The 21,644-nt window shown below is 49.1% G+C and overlaps 1 protein-coding gene across 1 annotated transcript in view; it reads right to left on the reverse strand.

The window, feature by feature from the left end:
- ano2b (anoctamin 2b) overlaps nt 1–21,644 on the reverse strand; it is a 121,994-nt gene that overhangs the window by 74,836 nt on the left and 25,514 nt on the right. The window contains exons 10-14 of the mRNA XM_082977246.1: nt 19,257–19,321; nt 17,358–17,492; nt 10,632–10,792; nt 7,772–7,854; nt 258–359 (exon numbers count right to left, since the gene is read on the reverse strand). Of these exons, the coding sequence (XP_082833372.1) occupies nt 258–359; nt 7,772–7,854; nt 10,632–10,792; nt 17,358–17,492; nt 19,257–19,321 (546 nt within the window). The remainder of the gene's footprint in view (nt 1–257; nt 360–7,771; nt 7,855–10,631; nt 10,793–17,357; nt 17,493–19,256; nt 19,322–21,644) is intronic.

The following is a 21,644-nucleotide window of genomic DNA, read 5'->3' on the forward strand; positions in this document are numbered from 1 at the left end:
TGGGCTTTCTACCGTAGCCCCCCCCCCCCCCCCCCCCATCTCATCTCAGTCCCCCTGGGATTTCTACTGTAGCCCCCCCCCCCCCCATCTCATCTCAGTCCCCCTGGGCTTTCTACCGTAGCCCCCCCCCCCCCCCCCATCTCATCTCAGTCCCCCTGGGCTTTCTACCGGTAGAAAGATGGTATTTGCACATTGGCAACAGATCAAACACCTGGTGAGGGGTTTTAAATCCTGAGAGGAGCTAAAGATATCCCCACCTCTATCTTCCTCTTCTTCTTCTTGTCATTCTTCTTCTCCTTGTTCCTCATCATCTGTCTCTTCTGGAGCAGGACGGTTTCATACTTGGGCCTCGGGTGGTCCTGGGGAGAAGAGAGATCAGCTCATTCATTCTGATGCTCGGGGTCAGTGATGAGGACCTGGACTGGGGTCAGCTGGAGTGGAGTAACCTGCACGTTAAGGAGTATAGTAACCTGCCCGTTAAGGAGTGGAGTAACCTGCCCGTTAAGGAGTGGAGTATAGTAACCTGTCCATTAAGGAGTGGAGTATAGTAACCTGCCCGTTAAGGAGTGGAGTAACCTGCCCATTAAGGAGTGGAGTATAGTAACCTGCCCGTTAAGGAGTGGAGTATAGTAACCTGCCCGTTAAGGAGTGGAGTATAGTAACCTACCCGTTAAGGAGTGGAGTATAGTAACCTGCCCATTAAGGAGTGGAGTAACCTGCCCATTAAGGAGTGGAGTAACCTGCCCGTTAAGGAGTGGAGTATAGTAACCTGCCCGTTAAGGAGTGGAGTATAGTAACCTGCCCATTAAGGAGTGGAGTATAGTAACATGCCCATTAAGGAGTGGAGTAACATGCTCATTAAGGAGTGGAGTAACCTGCCCGTTAAGGAGTGGAGTATAGTAACATGCCCATTAAGGAGTGGAGTAACCTGTCCATTAAGGAGTGGAGTATAGTAACCTGCCCATTAAGGAGTGGAGTAACCTGTCCATTAAGGAGTGGAGTAACCTGCCCGTTAAGGAGTCGAGTATAGTAACCTGCCCATTAAGGAGTGGAGTATAGTAACCTGCCCATTAAGGAGTGGAGTATAGTAACCTGCCCATTAAGGAGTGGAGTATAGTAACCTGCCCATTAAGGAGTGGAGTAACCTGCCCATTAAGGAGTGGAGTAAACTGCCCATTAAGGAGTGGAGTAAACTGCCCATTAAGGAGTGGAGTATAGTAACCTGCCCATTAAGGAGTGGAGTATAGTAACCTGCCCATTAAGGAGTGGAGTATAGTAACCTGCCCATTAAGGAGTGGAGTATAGTAACCTGCCCATTAAGGAGTGGAGTAACCTGCCCATTAAGGAGTGGAGTAAACTGCCCATTAAGGAGTGGAGTAAACTGCCCATTAAGGAGTGGAGTATAGTAACCTGCCCATTAAGGAGTGGAGTATAGTAACCTGCCCATTAATTAAGGAGTGGAGTAACCTGCCCATTAAGGAGTGGAGTATAGTAACCTGCCCATTAAGGAGTGGAGTATAGTAACCTGCCCATTAAGGAGTGGAGTATAGTAACCTGCCCATTAAGGAGTGGAGTATAGTAACCTGCCCATTAAGGAGTGGAGTATAGTAACCTGCCCATTAAGGAGTGGAGTAACCTGCCCATTAAGGAGTGGAGTAACCTGCCCATTAAGGAGTGGAATAACCTGCCCATTAAGGAGTGGAGTATAGTAACCTGCCCATTAAGGAGTGGAGTAACCTGCCCATTAAGGAGTGGAGTAACCTGCCCGTTAAGGAGTGGAGTATAGTAACCTGCCCATTAAGGAGTGGAGTATAGTAACCTGCCCATTAAGGAGTGGAGTATAGTAACCTGTCCATTAAGGAGTGGAGTATAGTAACCTGCCCATTAAGGAGTGGAGTATAGTAACCTGCCCATTAAGGAGTGGAGTAACCTGCCCATTAAGGAGTGGAGTAACCTGCCCATTAAGGAGTGGAGTATAGTAACCTGCCCATTAAGGAGTGGAGTAACCTGCCCATTAAGGAGTGGAGTATAGTAACCTGCCCATTAAGGAGTGGAGTATAGTAACCTGCCCGTTAAGGAGTGGAGTAACCTGCCCATTAATTAAGGAGTGGAGTATAGTAACCTGCCCATTAATTAAGGAGTGAAGTAACCTGCCCGTTAAGGAGTGGAGTAACCTGCCCGTTAAGGAGTGGAGTATAGTAACCTGCCCATTAAGGAGTGGAGTATAGTAACCTGCCCATTAAGGAGTGGAGTATAGTAACCTGCCCATTAAGGAGTGGAGTATAGTAACCTGCCCATTAAGGAGTGGAGTATAGTAACCTGTCCATTAAGGAGTGGAGTATAGTAACCTGCCCATTAAGGAGTGGAGTATAGTAACCTGTCCATTAAGGAGTGGAGTATAGTAACCTGCCCATTAAGGAGTGGAGTATAGTAACCTGCCCGTTAAGGAGTGGAGTAACCTGCCCATTAAGGAGTGGAGTAACCTGCCCATTAAGGAGTGGAGAAACCTGCCCGTTAAGGAGTGGAGTATAGTAACCTGCCCGTTAAGGAGTGGAGTATAGTAACCTGCCCATTAAGGAGTGGAGTATAGTAACATGCCCATTAAGGAGTGGAGTAACATGCTCATTAAGGAGTGGAGTAACCTGCCCGTTAAGGAGTGGAGTATAGTAACATGCCCATTAAGGAGTGGAGTAACCTGTCCATTAAGGAGTGGAGTATAGTAACCTGCCCATTAAGGAGTGGAGTAACCTGTCCATTAAGGAGTGGAGTAACCTGCCCGTTAAGGAGTGGAGTATAGTAACCTGCCCATTAAGGAGTGGAGTATAGTAACCTGCCCATTAAGGAGTGGAGTATAGTAACCTGCCCATTAAGGAGTGGAGTAACCTGCCCATTAAGGAGTGGAGTAAACTGCCCATTAAGGAGTGGAGTATAGTAACCTGCCCATTAAGGAGTGGAGTATAGTAACCTGCCCATTAAGGAGTGGAGTATAGTAACCTGCCCATTAAGGAGTGGAGTATAGTAACCTGCCCATTAAGGAGTGGAGTATAGTAACCTGCCCATTAAGGAGTGGAGTAACCTGCCCATTAAGGAGTGGAGTAAACTGCCCATTAAGGAGTGGAGTAAACTGCCCATTAAGGAGTGGAGTATAGTAACCTGCCCATTAAGGAGTGGAGTATAGTAACCTGCCCGTTAAGGAGTGGAGTAACCTGCCCATTAATTAAGGAGTGGAGTAACCTGCCCATTAAGGAGTGGAGTAACCTGCCCATTAAGGAGTGGAGTATAGTAACCTGCCCATTAAGGAGTGGAGTATAGTAACCTGCCCATTAAGGAGTGGAGTATAGTAACCTGCCCATTAAGGAGTGGAGTATAGTAACCTGCCCATTAAGGAGTGGAGTAACCTGCCCATTAAGGAGTGGAGTAACCTGCCCATTAAGGAGTGGAATAACCTGCCCATTAAGGAGTGGAGTATAGTAACCTGCCCATTAAGGAGTGGAGTAACCTGCCCATTAAGGAGTGGAGTATAGTAACCTGCCCATTAAGGAGTGGAGTATAGTAACCTGCCCGTTAAGGAGTGGAGTAACCTGCCCATTAATTAAGGAGTGGAGTATAGTAACCTGCCCATTAATTAAGGAGTGAAGTAACCTGCCCGTTAAGGAGTGGACTAACCTGCCCGTTAAGGAGTGGAGTATAGTAACCTGCCCATTAAGGAGTGGAGTATAGTAACCTGCCCATTAAGGAGTGGAGTATAGTAACCTGCCCATTAAGGAGTGGAGTATAGTAACCTGTCCATTAAGGAGTGGAGTATAGTAACCTGCCCATTAAGGAGTGGAGTATAGTAACCTGTCCATTAAGGAGTGGAGTATAGTAACCTGCCCATTAAGGAGTGGAGTATAGTAACCTGCCCATTAAGGAGTGGAGTAACCTGTCCATTAAGGAGTGGAGTAACCTGCCCGTTAAGGAGTGGAGTATAGTAACCTGCCCATTAAGGAGTGGAGTAACCTGCCCGTTAAGGAGTGGAGTATAGTAACCTGCCCATTAAGGAGTGGAGTATAGTAACCTGCCCATTAAGGAGTGGAGTATAGTAACCTGTCCATTAAGGAGTGGAGTATAGTAACCTGCCCATTAAGGAGTGGAGTATAGTAACCTGCCCATTAAGGAGTGGAGTAACCTGCCCATTAAGGAGTGGAGTAACCTGCCCATTAAGGAGTGGAATAACCTGCCCATTAAGGAGTGGAGTATAGTAACCTGCCCATTAAGGAGTGGAGTAACCTGCCCATTAAGGAGTGGAGTATAGTAACCTGCCCATTAAGGAGTGGAGTATAGTAACCTGCCCGTTAAGGAGTGGAGTAACCTGCCCATTAATTAAGGAGTGGAGTATAGTAACCTGCCCATTAATTAAGGAGTGAAGTAACCTGCCCGTTAAGGAGTGGAGTAACCTGCCCGTTAAGGAGTGGAGTATAGTAACCTGCCCATTAAGGAGTGGAGTATAGTAACCTGCCCATTAAGGAGTGGAGTATAGTAACCTGCCCATTAAGGAGTGGAGTATAGTAACCTGTCCATTAAGGAGTGGAGTATAGTAACCTGCCCATTAAGGAGTGGAGTATAGTAACCTGTCCATTAAGGAGTGGAGTATAGTAACCTGCCCATTAAGGAGTGGAGTATAGTAACCTGCCCATTAAGGAGTGGAGTAACCTGTCCATTAAGGAGTGGAGTAACCTGCCCGTTAAGGAGTGGAGTATAGTAACCTGCCCATTAAGGAGTGGAGTAACCTGCCCATTAAGGAGTGGAGTAACCTGCCCGTTAAGGAGTGGAGTATAGTAACCTGCCCATTAAGGAGTGGAGTATAGTAACCTGCCCATTAAGGAGTGGAGTATAGTAACCTGTCCATTAAGGAGTGGAGTATAGTAACCTGCCCATTAAGGAGTGGAGTATAGTAACCTGCCCATTAAGGAGTGGAGTAACCTGTCCATTAAGGAGTGGAGTAACCTGCCCGTTAAGGAGTGGAGTATAGTAACCTGCCCATTAAGGAGTGGAGTATAGTAACCTGCACATTAAGGAGTGGAGTATAGTAACCTGCCCATTAAGGAGTGGAGTAACCTGCCCATTAAGGAGTAGAGTATAGTAACCTGCCCATTAAGGAGTGGAGTATAGTAACCTGCCCATTAAGGAGTGGAGTATAGTAACCTGCCCATTAAGGAGTGGAGTATAGTAACCTGCCCATTAATTAAGGAGTGGAGTAACCTGCCCATTAATTAAGGAGTGGAGTAACCTGCCCATTAATTAAGGAGTGGAGTAACCTGCCCATTAAGGAGTGGAGTATAGTAACCTGCCCATTAAGGAGTGGAGTATAGTAACCTGCCCATTAAGGAGTGGAGTAACCTGCCCATTAAGGAGTGGAGTATAGTAACCTGCCCATTAAGGAGTGGAGTATAGTAACCTGCCCATTAAGGAGTGGAGTATAGTAACCTGCCCATTAAGGAGTGGAGTAACCTGCCCATTAAGGAGTATAGTAACCTGCCCATTAAGGAGTATAGTAACCTGCCCATTAAGGAGTGGAGTATAGTAACCTGCCCATTAAGGAGTGGAGTATAGTAACCTGCCCGTTAAGGAGTGGAGTATAGTAACCTGCCCATTAAGGAGTGGAGTATAGTAACCTACCCGTTAAGGAGTGGAGTAACCTGCCCGTTAAGGAGTGGAGTAACCTGCCCGTTAAGGAGTGGAGTATAGTAACCTGCCCATTAAGGAGTGGAGTATAGTAACCTGCCCATTAAGGAGTGGAGTATAGTAACCTGCCCATTAAGGAGTGGAGTAACCTGCCCATTAAGGAGTGGAGTAACCTGCCCATTAAGGAGTGGAGTAACCTGCCCATTAAGGAGTGGAGTATAGTAACTGAGGTGGGATGTGGTGGGATGGGTTGGGATGGGATGTGGTGTGGTATGGTAATGGTGTGATATGGTAATGGTGTGGTGTGATATGGTAATGGTGTGATATGGTAATGGTGTGGTAATGGTGTTGTGTGGTATGGTAATGGTGTGGTATGGTAATGATGTGATATGTTAATGGTGTGATATGGTAATGGTGTGGTATGGTAATGGTGTGGTATGGTATGGTAATGGTGTGGTAATGGTGTGACGTGGTAATGGTGTGGGGTGAATGGTGTGGTGTGATATGGTAATGGTGTGGTGTGGTAATGGTGTGGCTATGATGTGGTAAAGTAATGGTGTGGTAAGGTAATGGTGTGATATGGTAATGGTGTGGTATGGGAATGGTGTGATATGGTAATGGTGTGAAATGGTAATGGAAATGGTGTGATATGGTAATGGTGTGGTATGGTAATGGTGTGGTATGTAATGGTGTGGTGTGGTAATGGTGGGGTATGGTGTGGTATGGTAATGGTGTGATGTGAATGGTGTGGTATGGTAATGGTGTGATATGGTAATGGTGTGAATGGTGTGAATGGTGTGGTGTGGTATGGTGTGGTATGGTAATGGTGTGGTAACGGTGTTATATGGTAATGGTGTGGTATGTAATGGTGTTCTACGGGGGGTGGATGGTGTGGTAATGGTGTGGTATGGTAACGGTGTGGTAATGGGGTGATATGGTAATGGTGTGGTATGTAATGGTGTTCTACGGTGATGGTGTGGTAATGGAGTGGTAATGGTGTGGTATGGTAATGGTGTGGTATGTAATGGCGTTCTACGGTAATGGTGTGGTAATGGTGTGGTATGGTAATGGTGTGACATGGTAATGATGTGGTATGTAATGGCGTTCTACGGTAGTGGTGTGGTATGGTAATGTTGTGATATGGTAATGGTGTGGTATGGTAATGGTGTGATATGGTAATGGTGTGGTATGGTAATAGTGTGGTGTGGTAATGGTGTGGTGTGGTAATGGTGTGGTAAGGGTGTGGTATGGTAATGGTGTGGTGTGAATGGTGTGGTGTGGTAAGGGTGTGGTTTGGTAATGGTGTGGTAATGGTGTGGTGTGGTGACGGTGTGGTAATGGTATGGTAATGGTGTGAAGGGTGTGGTATTGGTGTGGTAATGGTGTGGTGTGATATTGGTGTGGTATGTAATGGTGTTCTATGGTACTGGTGTGGTAATGGTGTGATATGGTAATGTTGTGGTGTGGTATGTAATTGTCTGGTATGGTAATGGTGTGGTGTGTAATGGTGTGATATGGTAATGGTGTGATATGGTAATGATGTGGTATGGTAATGATGTGGTATGTAATGGCGTTCTACGGTAATGGTGTGGTGATGGTGTGGTATGGTAATGGTGTGGTAATGGTGAGGTGTGAGGGGTGTGGTAATGGTGTGGTAATGGTGTGGTGTGAAGGGTGTGGTAATGGGAATGGTGTGGTGATGGTGTGGTGATGGTGTGGTGGGGTAATGGTGTGGTGTGGTAATGGTGTGGTGACGGTGTGGTAATGATATGGTAATGGTGTGAAGGGTGTGGTATTGGTGCAGTGTGAAGGGTGTGGTAATGGTAATGGTGTGGTAATGGTGTGGTAATGGTGTGGTGATGGTGTGGTGTGGTGATGGTGTGGTGGGGTAATGGTGCGGTGTGAAGGGTGTGGTGATGGTGTGGTAATGGTGTGGTGATGGTGTGGTAATGGTGTGGTAATGGTGCAGTGTGAAGGGTGTGGTAATGGTGTGGTAATGGTGCGGTAATGGTGTGGTAATGGTGTGGTAATGGTGCAGTGTGAAGGGTGTGGTAATGGTAATGGTGTGGTAATGGTGCGGTAATGGTGTGGTGTGAAGGGTGTGTACCTCCTCTTCCTCTAGTCCTGTGAGGTCCCAGCTGTGGTTCAAACTGATCTGCCGACGCTTCCAGTGCTCCAGGAACGTCGCCACTACACACACAGACGCACACAGACGCACACAGACGCACACAGACGCACACAGACGCACACAGACACGACATGAACATCGGTCCACCAAACCCACAGAGGAAACCTGAGCCACAGTGGTAGCAGAGAGGCCCACAGAGGAAACCTGAGCCACAGTGGTAGCAGAGAGGCCCACAGAGGAAACCTGAGCCACAGTGGTAGCAGAGAGGCCCACAGAGGAAACCTGAGCCACAGTGGTAGCAGAGAGGCCCACAGAGGAAACCTGAGCCACAGTGGTAGCAGAGAGGCCCACAGAGGAAACCTGAGCCACAGTGGTAGCAGAGAGGCCCACAGAGGAAACCTGAGCCACAGTGGTAGCAGAGAGGCCCACAGAGGAAACCTGAGCCACAGTGGTAGCAGAGAGGTGTAGCGGGTTGTAAATATATAATGGTTTCCTTCAACCCCAGAGGTCCTACTGTGTCTAATTATACACAGACCTGGTCCCCCACAGATCTGATGGACTGGCTGGCTGACGGGCTGGCTGATGGACTGGCTGATGGACTGGCTGGCTGGCTGACTGATGGACTGGCTGGCTGATGGACTGGCTGGCTGATGGACTGGCTGGCTGGCTGGCTGGCTGGCTGGCTGGCTGACGGGCTGGCTCGCTGACTGGCTGGCTGACGGGATGGCTGATGGGCTGGCTGGCTGGCTGACGGGCTGGCTGATGGGCTGGCTGATGGGCTGGCTGATGGGCTGGCTGGCTGGCTGATGGGATGGCTGGCTAATGGACTGGCTGGCTGGCTGATGGGCTGGCTGACTGGCTGGCTGGCTGATGGGCTGACGGGCTGGCTGACGGGCTGGCTGGCTGGCTGGCTGATGGGCTGGCTGGCTGACTGGCTGATGGGCTGGCTGGCTGGCTGATGGGCTGGCTGATGGCTGGCTGGCTGCTGATGGACGGGCTGGCTGGCTGATGGACGGGCTGGCTGGCTGATGGACGGGCTGGCTGGCTGATGGACTGGCTGGCTGGCTGGCTTGCTGGCTGGCTGGCTGATGGGCTGACGGGCTGGCTGGCTGGCTGATGGGCTGACGGGCAGGCTGGCTGGCTGATGGGCTAGCTGGCTGGCTGACTGGCTGATGGGCTGGCTGGCTGGCTGGCTGACGGGCTGGCTGGCTGACGGGCTGGCTGGCTGGCTGATGGGCTGGCTGGCTGGCTGATGGGCTGGCTGGCTGGCTGATGGGCTGGCTGGCTGGCTGACGGGGCTGGCTGGCTGGCTGACGGGGCTGGCTGGCTGGCTGACGGGGCTGGCTGGCTGATGGGCTGGCGGGCTGGCTGGCTGCCGGGCTGGCTGGCTGGCTGACGGGCTGGCTGGCTGGCTAACTGGCTGATGGGCTGGCTGACGGGCTGGCTGGCTGACTGATGGGCTGGCTAGCTGATGGGCTGGCTGATGGGCTGGCTGATGGGCTGGCTGGCTGACGGGCTGGCTGGCTGACGGGCTGGCTGGCTGATGGGCTGGCTGATGGGCTGGCTGGCTGACTGATGGGCTGGCTAGCTGATGGGCTGGCTGATGGGCTGGCTGGCTGATGGGCTGGCTAGCTGATGGGCTAGCTGATGGGCTGGCTGGCTGACGGGCTGACGGGCTGGCTGGCTGACGGGCTGGCTAGCTGACTGGTTGGCTGGCTGAGGGGCTGGCTGGCTGACGGGCTGGCTAGCTGACTGGTTGGCTGGCTGACGGGCTGGCTAGCTGATGGGCTGGCTAGCTGACGGGTTGGCTGGCTGAGGGACTGGCTGGCTGAGGGGCTGGCTGGCTGACGGGAGGGCTGACTGGCTGACTGATGGACAGGAGGGGGGCGGTACAATGGGGTCATAAAACATTGGGACGTTAATACATACCCCAGAGGGACATGAAGATGGGGGCAGTAAGGGGCAGTAAGGGGCAGTAAGGGGTAACAGAATGTTAATACATACCCCAGAGGGACATGAAGACGGGGGTAGTAAGGGGCAGTAAGGGGTAGTAAGAGGCAGTAAGGGGTAAAGGAATGTTAATACATACCCCAGAGGGACATGAAGATGGGGGCAGTAAGGGGCAGTAAGGGGCAGTAAGGGGTAACAGAATGTTAATACATACCCCAGAGGGACATGAAGATGGGGGCAGTAAGGGGCAGTAAGGGGCAGTAAGGGGTAACAGAATGTTAATACATACCCCAGAGGGACATGAAGATGGGGGCAGTAAGGGGCAGTAAGGGGCAGTAAGGGGTAACAGAATGTTAATACATACCCCAGAGGGACATGAAGATGGGGGCAGTAAGGGGCAGTAAGGGGCAGTAAGGGGTAACAGAATGTTAATACATACCCCAGAGGGACATGAAGACGGGGGTAGTAAGGGGCAGTAAGGGGTAGTAAGGGGCAGTAAGGGGTAACAGAATGTTAATACATACCCCAGAGGGACATGAAGATGGGGGCAGTAAGGGGCAGTAAGGGGCAGTAAGGGGTAACAGAATGTTAATACATACCCCAGAGGGACATGAAGATGGGGGCAGTAAGGGGCAGTAAGGGGCAGTAAGGGGTAACAGAATGTTAATACATACCCCAGAGGGACATGAAGATGGGGGCAGTAAGGGGCAGTAAGGGGTAACAGAATGTTAATACATACCCCAGAGGGACATGAAGACGGGGGTAGTAAGGGGCAGTAAGGGGCAGTAAGGGGTAACAGAATGTTAATACATACCCCAGAGGGACATGAAGATGGGGGCAGTAAGGGGCAGTAAGGGGCAGTAAGGGGTAACAGAATGTTAATACATACCCCAGAGGGACATGAAGATGGCGAAGAATACAGTAGCAGGGTTGTCGAACAGGTGCGAGGCGCGGGCCGTGCCGCAGGCGGTGGACAGGTGCCAGTAGTCACACACTCCGTCACACAGAGGACACATGGTGAAGTTCTGCTGCTCATCACACATCTCCAGGCTACACACACACACACACACACACACACACACACACACACACACACACACACACACACAGAGGACACATGGTGAAGTTCTGCTGCTTATCGCACATCTCCAGGCTACACACACACACACACACACACACACACACACACACACACACACACACACACACACACACACACACACACACACACACACAGAGGACACACACACACACACACACGTTCTGGGAGACACCTGGGGCCTCATTTATAACCGCCGAGTTAATTAAACACATCGTTTCTGTACAGACCGCTAACCCGCAGAACATAATGCTAGTTCTAAACGTGGTGCACGCCCGAAACATCCCCGCGCTTCCTGGTTTCAATCCCACCGGTCTTCAGAACGGCGCGCGCGTGACCAGGGGTTATAACTCTGCCTGAAAAACACCCCTCAGTCACCTTTTCACGGGGACAATAACAGCCTTATTTGCTGTTTACTTTGGAAGTATTGGAAACAGGGCCAAGACAGTATCTAAAGGAAATAGAGAAGTTGAAAAATGATATCTATGTATTACGTTTCTACAATGGTTATGATCTCTACACTACCGTTCAGAAGTTTAGGGGTCACTTAGAAAAATGTCCTTGTTTTTTAAAGAAAAGCACGTTTTTTTTTTCTCCATTAAAATAACATCAAATTGATCAGAAATACAGTGGAGACGTTGTTAATGTTGTAAATGACTATTGTAGCTGGAAACGGCTGATTTTTAATGGAATATCTACAGAGGCCCATTATCAGCAACCATCAGTCCTGTGCTCCAATGGCACGTTGTGTTAGCTAATCCACGTTTGTCACGCTAACGGGCCCCTCTTTATATTGCTACAGCGGCACGCTAACGGGCCCCTCTTTATATTGCTACAGCGGCACGCTAACGGGCCCCTCTTTATATTACTACAGCGGCACGCTAACGGGCCCCTCTTTATATTGCTACAGCGGCACGCTAACGGGCCCCTCTTTATATTGCTACAGCGGCACGCTAACGGGCCCCTCTTTATATTACTACAGCGGCACGCTAACGGGCCCCTCTTTATATTGCTACAGCGGCACGCTAACGGTCTTGTTTTTCTAACAATAATATCTCTGTCCATATCGCAAAGTTAACTTGGTAACAACCTGTTGTCGTATTTGCGTGGCTGTTGGAATCAACCATAACAGGGTAACGCTGTCAATCTAGAAAATGGTCGGTAATCTACAGCGGCATTGTAGAATCGGGGTGTGAAAGGCTTAAAGAGGGGCCCGTTAGCCGTTACCGTTGGTCGGTAATCTACAGCGGCATTGTAGAATCGGCGTGTAAAAGGCTTAAAGTGCATCTCAGATCAGTAAAATATCAGAAACAGCTGCTCTTTCTACTACTGAACTGGGTCCATTTAAAATGACAGATGGGATGAACGGTAGGGAACCTGTACTTCCTGGTTGAACGGTAGGGAGCCTGTACTTCCTGGTTGAACGGTAGGGAGCCTGTACTTCCTGGTTGTAGGATGAACGGTAGGGAGCCTGTACTTCCTGGTTGTGGGATGAACGGTAGGGAGCCTGTACTTCCTGGTTGAATGGTAGGGAGCCTGTACTTCCTGGTTGTAGGATGAACGGTAGGGAGCCTGTACTTCCTGGTTGAACGGTAGGGAGCCTGTACTTCCTGGTTGTGGGATGAACGGTAGGGAGCCTGTACTTCCTGGTTGAACGGTAGGGAGCCTGTACTTCCTGGTTGTGGGATGAACGGTAGGGAGCCTGTACTTCCTGGTTGAATGGTAGGGAGCCTGTACTTCCTGGTTGTAGGATGAACGGTAGGGAGCCTGTACTTCCTGGTTGAACGGTAGGGAGCCTGTACTTCCTGGTTGTGGGATGAACGGTAGGGAGCCTGTACTTCCTGGTTGTGGGATGAACGGTAGGGAGCCTGTACTTCCTGGTTGAACGGTAGGGAGCCTGTACTTCCTGGTTGTAGGATGAACGGTAGGGAGCCTGTACTTCCTGGTTGTGGGATGAACGGTAGGGAGCCTGTACTTCCTGGTTGAACGGTAGGGAGCCTGTACTTCCTGGTTGAACGGTAGGGAGCCTGTACTTCCTGGTTGAACGGTAGGGAGCCTGTACTTCCTGGTTGTAGGATGAACGGTAGGGAGCCTGTACTTCCTGGTTGTGGGATGAACGGTAGGGAGCTTGTACTTCCTGGTTGTGGGATGAACGGTAGGGTGCCTGTACTTCCTGGTTGTGGGATGAACGGTAGGGAGCCTGTACTTCCTGGTTGTGGGATGAACGGTAGGGAGCCTGTACTTCCGGGTTGTAGGATGAACGGTAGGGAGCCTGTACTTCCTGGTTGAACGGTAGGGAGCCTGTACTTCCTGGTTGTGGGATGAACGGTAGGGAGCCTGTACTTCCTGGTTGTAGGATGAACAGTAGGGAGCCTGTACTTCCTGGTTGAACGGTAGGGAGCCTGTACTTCCTGGTTGAACGGTAGGGAGCCTGTATTTCCTGGTTGTGGGATGAACGGTAGGGAGCCTGTATTTCCTGGTTGTGGGATGAACGGTAGGGAGCCTGTACTTCCTGGTTGTGGGATGAACGGTAGGGAGCCTGTACTTCCTGGTTGTGGGAGGATCGGTAGGTAGCCTGTACTTCCTGGTTGTAGGATGAACGGTAGGGAGCCTGTACTTCCTGGTTGTGGGATGAACGGTAGGGAGCCTGTACTTCCTGGTTGAACGGTAGGGAGCCTGTACTTCCTGGTTGTGGGATGAACGGTAGGGAGCCTGTACTTCCTGGTTGTGAGATGAACGGTAGGGAGCCTATACTTCCTGGTTGAACGGTAGGGAGCCTGTACTTCCTGGTTGTGGGATGAACGGTAGGGAGCCTGTACTTCCTGGTTGTAGGATGAACGGTAGGGAGCCTGTACTTCCTGGTTGTGGGATGAACGGTAGGGAGCCTGTACTTCCTGGTTGTGGGATGAACGGTAGGGAGCCTGTACTTCCTGGTTGTGGGATGAACGGTAGGCTATTGCACGAGTAGCCTTGGAAACCATCACAGTCAGAAAAGGTGAGGAATTTATTCTACAGACATTTTTTTACATTTTAGTCATTTAGCAGACACTCTTATCCAGAGCGACTAACAGTAGTGAATGCATACATTTCATTTCATGCATTTTTTTAGTTTAGTTTTGTTTTTGTACTGGCCCCCCGTGGGAATCGAACCCACAACCCTGGCGTTGCACACACCATGCTCTACCAGCTGAGCCACACGGGAAGGCCTGTGGCTCACGGAGATTAAATAAACGGTAGGCCTGTGGCTCACGGAGATTAAATAAACGGAAAAATGCCTCAAACTATTTTAGAACGCAAAGATAAAATATATTCTTCTCACTAATGGCATCCTGTTATATCCAGCTGATGCTCTGTTCTGAATGACTCATATATTCCTGTATACGGTTACTGGGTTGCTGTTGCCTTCTGGCAGTACGTCAAACAGCAGGGACATACAGCAGGATCTCTAACGTTGGCAGTACGTCAGACAGCAGGAACATACAGCAGGATCTCTAACGTTGGCAGTACGTCAGACAGCAGGAACATACAGCAGGATCTCTAACGTTGGCAGTACGTCAGACAGCAGGAACATACAGCAGGATCTCTAACGTTGGCAGTACGTCAGACAGCAGGAACATACAGCAGGATCTCTAACGTTGGCAGTACGTCAGACAGCAGGAACATACAGCAGGATCTCTAACGTTGGCAGTACGTCAGACAGCAGGAACATACAGCAGGATCTCTAACGTTGGCAGTACGTCAGACAGCAGGAACATACAGCAGGATCTCTAACGTTGGCAGTACGTCAGACAGCAGGAACATACAGCAGGATCTCTAACGTTGGCAGTACGTCAGACAGCAGGAACATACAGCAGGATCTCTAACGTTGGCAGTACGTCAGACAGCAGGAACATACAGCAGGATCTCTAACGTTGGCAGTACGTCGAACAGCAGGGACATACAGCAGGATCTCTAACGTTGGCAGTACGTCAGACAGCAGGAACATACAGCAGGATCTCTAACGTTGGCAGTACGTCAGACAGCAGGAACATACAGCAGGATCTCTAACGTTGGCAGTACGTCGAACAGCAGGAACATACAGCAGGATCTCTAACGTTGGCAGTACGTCAGACAGCAGGAACATACAGCAGGATCTCTAACGTTGGCAGTACGTCAGACAGCAGGAACATACAGCAGGATCTCTAACGTTGGCAGTACGTCAGACAGCAGGAACATACAGCAGGATCTCTAACGTTGGCAGTACGTCAGACAGCAGGAACATACAGCAGGATCTCTAACGTTGGCAGTACGTCAGACAGCAGGAACATACAGCAGGATCTCTAACGTTGGCAGTACGTCAAACAGCAGGGACATACAGCAGGATCTCTAACGTTGGCAGTACGTCGAACAGCAGGATCTCTAACGTTGGCAGTACGTCGGACAGCAGGAACATACAGCAGGATCTCTAACGTTGGCAGTACGTCAGACAGCAGGAACATACAGCAGGATCTCTAACGTTGGCAGTACGTCAGACAGCAGGAACATACAGCAGGATCTCTAACGTTGGCAGTACGTCAGACAGCAGGAACATACAGCAGGATCTCTAACGTTGGCAGTACGTCAGACAGCAGGAACATACAGCAGGATCTCTAACGTTGGCAGTACGTCGGACAGCAGGAACATACAGCAGGATCTCTAACGTTGGCAGTACGTCAGACAGCAGGAACATACAGCAGGATCTCTAACGTTTGCGGGACGATAAGCACATTGTCAGTTCCTATAGAAACGGCAGGTTTTGCCTGAAAGCTGGCGCGGGCATGTTTTGGGGCGTACTGGACACGACGTTTCTAAAATGGAGGACACGACGTTTCTAAAATGGAGGCCCCAGGGATTTCCTGTTCTGCTGTTGTTTCCAGTCTGACCAATGTTCCTCCTACACACAGACACGACTAGAGTGGGTACCTGGCATGTCGCTGGTCTGTGTGTACCTGGCATGTAGCTGGTCTGTGGGTACCTGGCATGTAGCTGGTCTGTGGGTACCTGGCATGTAGCTGGTCTGTGTGTGTACCTGGCATGTCGCTGGTCTGTGTGTACCTGGCATGTCGCTGGTCTGTGTGGGTACCTGGCATGTAGCTGGTCTGTGGGTACCTGGCATGTCGCTGGTCTGTGGGTACCTGGCATGTCGCTGGTCTGTGTGGGTACCTGGCATGTCGCTGGTCTGTGTGGGTACAGCTGGTCTGTGTACCTGGCATGTAGCTGGTCTGTGTGTACCTGGCATGTCGCTGGTCTGTGTGGGTACAGCTGGTCTGTGGGTACCTGGCATGTCGCTGGTCTGTGTGGGTACCTGGCATGTCGCTGGTCTGTGTGGGTACCTGGCATGTAGCTGGTCTGTGTGTGTACAGCTGGTCTGTGTACCTGGCATGTAGCTGGTCTGTGTGTACCTGGCATGTCGCTGGTCTGTGTGGGTACAGCTGGTCTGTGTACCTGGCATGTAGCTGGTCTGTGTGTACCTGGCATGTCGCTGGTCTGTGTGGGTACCTGGCATGTAGCTGGTCTGTGTGGGTACCTGGCATGTCGCTGATCTGTGTGTGTACAGCTGGTCTGTGTGTACCTGGCATGTAGCTGGTCTGTGTGTACCTGGCATGTAGCTGGTCTGTGTGTGTACCTGGCATGTAGCTGGTCTGTGTGTGTACCTGGCATGTAGCTGGTCTGTGTGTGTACCTGGCATGTCGCTGGTCTGTGTGTACCTGGCATGTCGCTGGTCTGTGTGTACCTGGCATGTCGCTGGTCTGTGGGTACCTGGCATGTAGCTGGTCTGTGGGTACCTGGCATGTAGCTGGTCTGTGTGTACCTGGCATGTAGCTGGTCTGTGTGTACCTGGCATGTCGCTGGTCTGTGTGTACCTGGCATGTCGCTGGTCTGTGGGTACCTGGCATGTAGCTGGTCTGTGTGTACCTGGCATGTTGCTGGTCTGTGTGTACCTGGCATGTAGCTGGTCTGTGGGTACCTGGCATGTCGCTGGTCTGTGGGTACCTGGCATGTCGCTGGTCTGTGTGTACCTGGCATGTAGCTGGTCTGTGGGTACCTGGCATGTAGCTGGTCTGTGTGTACCTGGCATGTCGCTGGTCTGTGGGTACCTGGCATGTAGCTGGTCTGTGGGTACCTGGCATGTAGCTGGTCTGTGGGTACCTGGCATGTAGCTGGTCTGTGTGTACCTGGCATGTAGCTGCTCAGTGGGTACCTGGCATGTAGCTGGTCTGTGGGTACCTGGCATGTCGCTGGTCTGTGTGTACCTGGCATGTAGCTAGTCTGTGGGTACCTGGCATGTCGCTGGTCTGTGTGTGTACCTGGCATGTAGCTGGTCTGTGTGTGTGTGTGTGTGTGTGTGTGTGTGTGTGTGTGTGTACCTGGCATGTAGCTGGTCTGTGTGTGTGTGTGTGTGTGTGTGTGTGTGTGTACCTGGCATGTAGCTGGTCTGTGTGTGTGTGTGTGTGTGTGTGTGTGTGTGTGTGTGTGTGCGTGTGTCTGTGTGTGTACCTGGGTACGTCCATATCCACAGTGTAACAGCCGTAGCAGAAGACAATAATCCCGACCAGAGAGGCCGGTATGAGCAGCTGGGTGTAGACGCCCAGCCAGGCGAAGTACAGACCGATCTTCTCTCCAAAGTACTTCCTGTAAATCAGAGGTCATCAGCGGACAGATGTGTGATCCTCATTATAATCCAGTAATGTACTAATAGAGACTGGTGCTGATTCCTGATGAGGCTGCTGTTTTGGGGGTTTGGATTCACTGGTAATAATGATCCATGATAATGTAGTAATAATCTAATAATGTTGGTAACTAAGGTAGCCTGGCGATTAAGAGCGTTGGGCAAGTAACCGAAAGGTCGCTGGTTTGAATCCTTGAGGTGACCAGGTGAAAAAATGAAAATAAATCAAATAAAGTATATATATTTTTTGATTATTATTACAATTATTATTATTATTATTATTATTATTTATTTTTTTAATCGGTCAATGTGCCCATGAGCAAGGCACTTAACCCTAATTGTTCCTGTAAGTTGCTCTGTAAAAAATTATGACAATGTAATGCAGTAATAATGGTGTCTAATGATCAGGCTATGTAGTAATAATGTAGCAGTATTGGTACCTGATAATGTATTGCAGTAATAATGGTATCTAATGATCAGGCTATGTAGTAATAATGTAGCAGTATTGGTACCTGATAATGTAATGCAGTAATAATGGTATCTAATGATCAGGGTATGTAGTAATAATGTAGCAGTATTGGTACCTGATAATGTAATGCAGTAATAATGGTATCTAATGATCATGCTATGTAGTAATAATGTAGTAGTATTGGTACCTGATAATGTAATGCAGTAATAATGGTATCTAATGATCATGCTATGTAGTAATAATGTAGTAGTATTGGTACCTGATAATGTAATGCAGTAATAATGTAATAATGATACCTGATAATGCAGTAATAATGTAGTGTGATACCTGATGATAATGTAGCAATAGCATAGTAATGTTGGTATCTGATAATATAATGTAGTAATAATGTAATGTTGATACCTGATAATAATGTGGTAATAGCATAGTGATGTTGGTATCTGATAATGTAATGCAGTAATAATGTAATGATACCTGATGATAATGTAGTAATAGCATAGTGATGTTGGTATCTGATAATATAATGCAGTAATAATGTAATGATACCTGATGATAATGTAGTAATATCATAGTAATGTTGTTATCTGATAATGTAATGCCGTAATAATGTAATGATACCTGATGATAATGTAGTGATATCATAGTAATGTTGGTATCTGATAATGTAATGCAGTAATAATGTAATGATACCTGATCATAATGTAGTAATAGCATTAATGTTGTTATCTGATAATGTAATGCAGTTATAATGTAATGTTGATACCTGATGATAATGTAATGTAGTAATAGCATAGTAATGTTGGTATCTGATAATGTAATAATAATGTAGTAATATGGTAACATTGTAGTAATGCTAATACCTGATGATATTGTAATGCAGTAATAATATAGTAATCTTGGTACCTGATGATAATGTAATAGTAATGTATGTATCTGATGATAATGTAACAATAATGCTGGTACCCGGTGATAATGTAATGATAATGTAGTTGCCTGATGATAATGTGGTAATATTATTGGTGCCTGATGATAATGTAATGATAATGTGGTTGCCTGATGTGACAATAACGTGGGCACCTGGTGATAATGTAATGAAATAATAATGTAGTAATGTTGGTACCAGATGATAATGTAATATAGTTGTGGTAATGTTGGCACCTGATAATGTAGTGTTGTAATAACATAGTATTGTTGGTAATGTGGTAATAATGTAGCAATGCCGGCACCCAATGATAATGTCATGTAGTAATGTTGATACCTGATGAGGTCCACAGGTTGGTATTTGTAGAAGGCTCCATATCTGGCCCACTCATCATGCAGCAGCTTAGACAGAACAGACATCAGAGTAGAGTTCAGACAGAGTAGAGTTCAGTTCAGACATCAGAGTAGAGTAGAGTTCAGACATCAGAGTAGAGTTCAGACATCAGAGTAGAGTACAGACATCAGAGTAGAGTTCAGACATCAGAGTAGAGTTCAGACATCAGAGTAGAGTTCAGACATCAGAGTAGAGTTCAGACATCAGAGTAGAGTTGCAGACATCAGAGTAGAGTCGTCAGACATCAGAGTAGAGTTCAGACATCAGAGTAGAGTTCAGACATCAGAGTAGAGTTCAGACAGAGTAGAGTTCAGACATCAGAGTAGAGTACAGAGATCAGAGTAGAGTTCAGACATCAGAGTAGAGTTCAGACATCAGAGTAGAGTTCAGTTCAGACATCAGAGTAGAGTTCAGACATCAGAGTAGAGTTCAGACATCAGAGTAGAGTTCAGACATCAGAGTAGAGTACAGACATCAGAGTAGAGTTCAGACATCAGAGTAGAGTTCAGTTCAGACATCAGAGTAGAGTACAGACATCAGAGTAGAGTACAGACATCAGAGTAGAGTTCAGACATCAGAGTAGAGTTCAGACATCAGAGTAGAGTTCAGACATCAGAGTAGAGTTCAGTTCAGACATCAGAGTAGAGTTCAGACAGAGTAGAGTACAGACATCAGAGTAGAGTTCAGACATCAGAGTAGAGTACAGACATCAGAGTAGAGTTCAGACATCAGAGTAGAGTTCAGACATCAGAGTAGAGTTCAGACATCAGAGTAGAGTTCAGACATCAGAGTAGAGTTCAGACATCAGAGTAGAGTTCAGACATCAGAGTAGAGTACATCAGAGTAGAGTTCAGACATCAGAGTAGAGTTCAGACATCAGAGTAGAGTTCAGACATCAGAGTAGAGTTCAGACATCAGAGTAGAGTACATCAGAGTAGAGTACAGACATCAGAGTAGAGTTCAGACATCAGAGTAGAGTTCAGACATCAGAGTAGAGTTCAGACATCGGAGTAGAGTTCAGACATCAGAGTAGAGTTCAGACATCAGAGTAGAGTACAGACATCAGAGTAGAGTTCAGACATCAGAGTAGAGTTCAGACATCAGAGTAGAGTTCAGACATCGGAGTAGAGTTCAGACATCAGAGTAGAGTTCAGACATCAGAGTAGAGTTCAGACATCAGAGTAGAGTTCAGACATCAGGGTTACCCAAACGTTTTTTCTTCGTTTCGTGACCCATCGTAAGGGTTGAGTGTGAAAACAAAACACCCAACATATCTTGGCAGCAGAGAGAAAATGTTGCAGTTTTAAAGCTAAATCCTGTGATCCACCTGGACCCACGAGTGGGTCCCAACCCCCAGTTTGGGAAGCACTGTAGTGGAGTACAGCGTGACGGCGCCTCCCTGCCCTGTCTACTGGGTTTTGCTGTGCTGACTTCCTGCAGGAGATTGATGGGCGGAGTAGGAGAGGTGGGCGGAGCTGGGAGAGGTGGGAGGGGCGTCAGGGCTGATGGGGATGGGCGGAGTAGGAGAGGTGGGCGGAGCTGGGAGGGCTGATGGGGATGAGCGGAGTAGGAGAGGTGGGCGGGGCTGGGAGGGTCGTCAGGGCTGATGGGGATGGGCGGAGTAGGAGAGGTGGGCGGAGCTGGGAGGGCTGATGGGGATGGGCGGAGTAGGAGAGGTGGGCGGAGCGGTCAGGGCTGATGGGGATGGGCGGAGTAGGAGAGGTGGGCGGGGCTGATGGGGATGGGCGGAGTAGGAGAGGTGGGCGGAGCGGTCAGGGCTGATGGGGATGGGCGGTGTAGGAGAAGTGGGCGGGGCTGATGGGAATGGGCGGAGTAGGAGAGGTGGAGGGGCTGGGAGGGTCATCAGGGCTGATGGGGATGGGCGGGGTAGGAGAGGTGGGCGGGGCTGATGGGGATGGGCGGTGTAGGAGAGGTGGGCGGGGCTGATGGGCTCAGCTGTGACATAAAGCCACTGTTTCCACATTCAGCAAGACATTCCTCTTCTCATGCATACCTTTCCTCTCTCCGTGCATACCTTTCCTCTCTCCGTGCATACCTTTCCTCTCTCCGTGCATACCTTTCCTCTCTCCGTGCATACCTTTCCTCTCTCCGTGCATACCTTTCCTCTCTCCGTGCATACCTTTCCTCTCTCCGTGCATACCTTTCCTCTCTCCGTGCATACCTTTCCTCTCTCCGTGCATACCTTTCCTCTCTCCGTGCATACCTTTCCTCTCTCCACGCATACCTTTCCTCTCTCCACGCATACCTTTCCTCTCTCCGTGCATACCTTTCCTCTCTCCGTGCATACCTTTCCTCTCTCCACGCATACCT

Source organism: Salmo salar, chromosome 07 (assembly GCF_965601325.2).
Source record: "Salmo salar chromosome 07, fSalSal1, whole genome shotgun sequence".
Classification (NCBI taxonomy): Eukaryota; Metazoa; Chordata; class Actinopteri; order Salmoniformes; family Salmonidae; genus Salmo; species Salmo salar.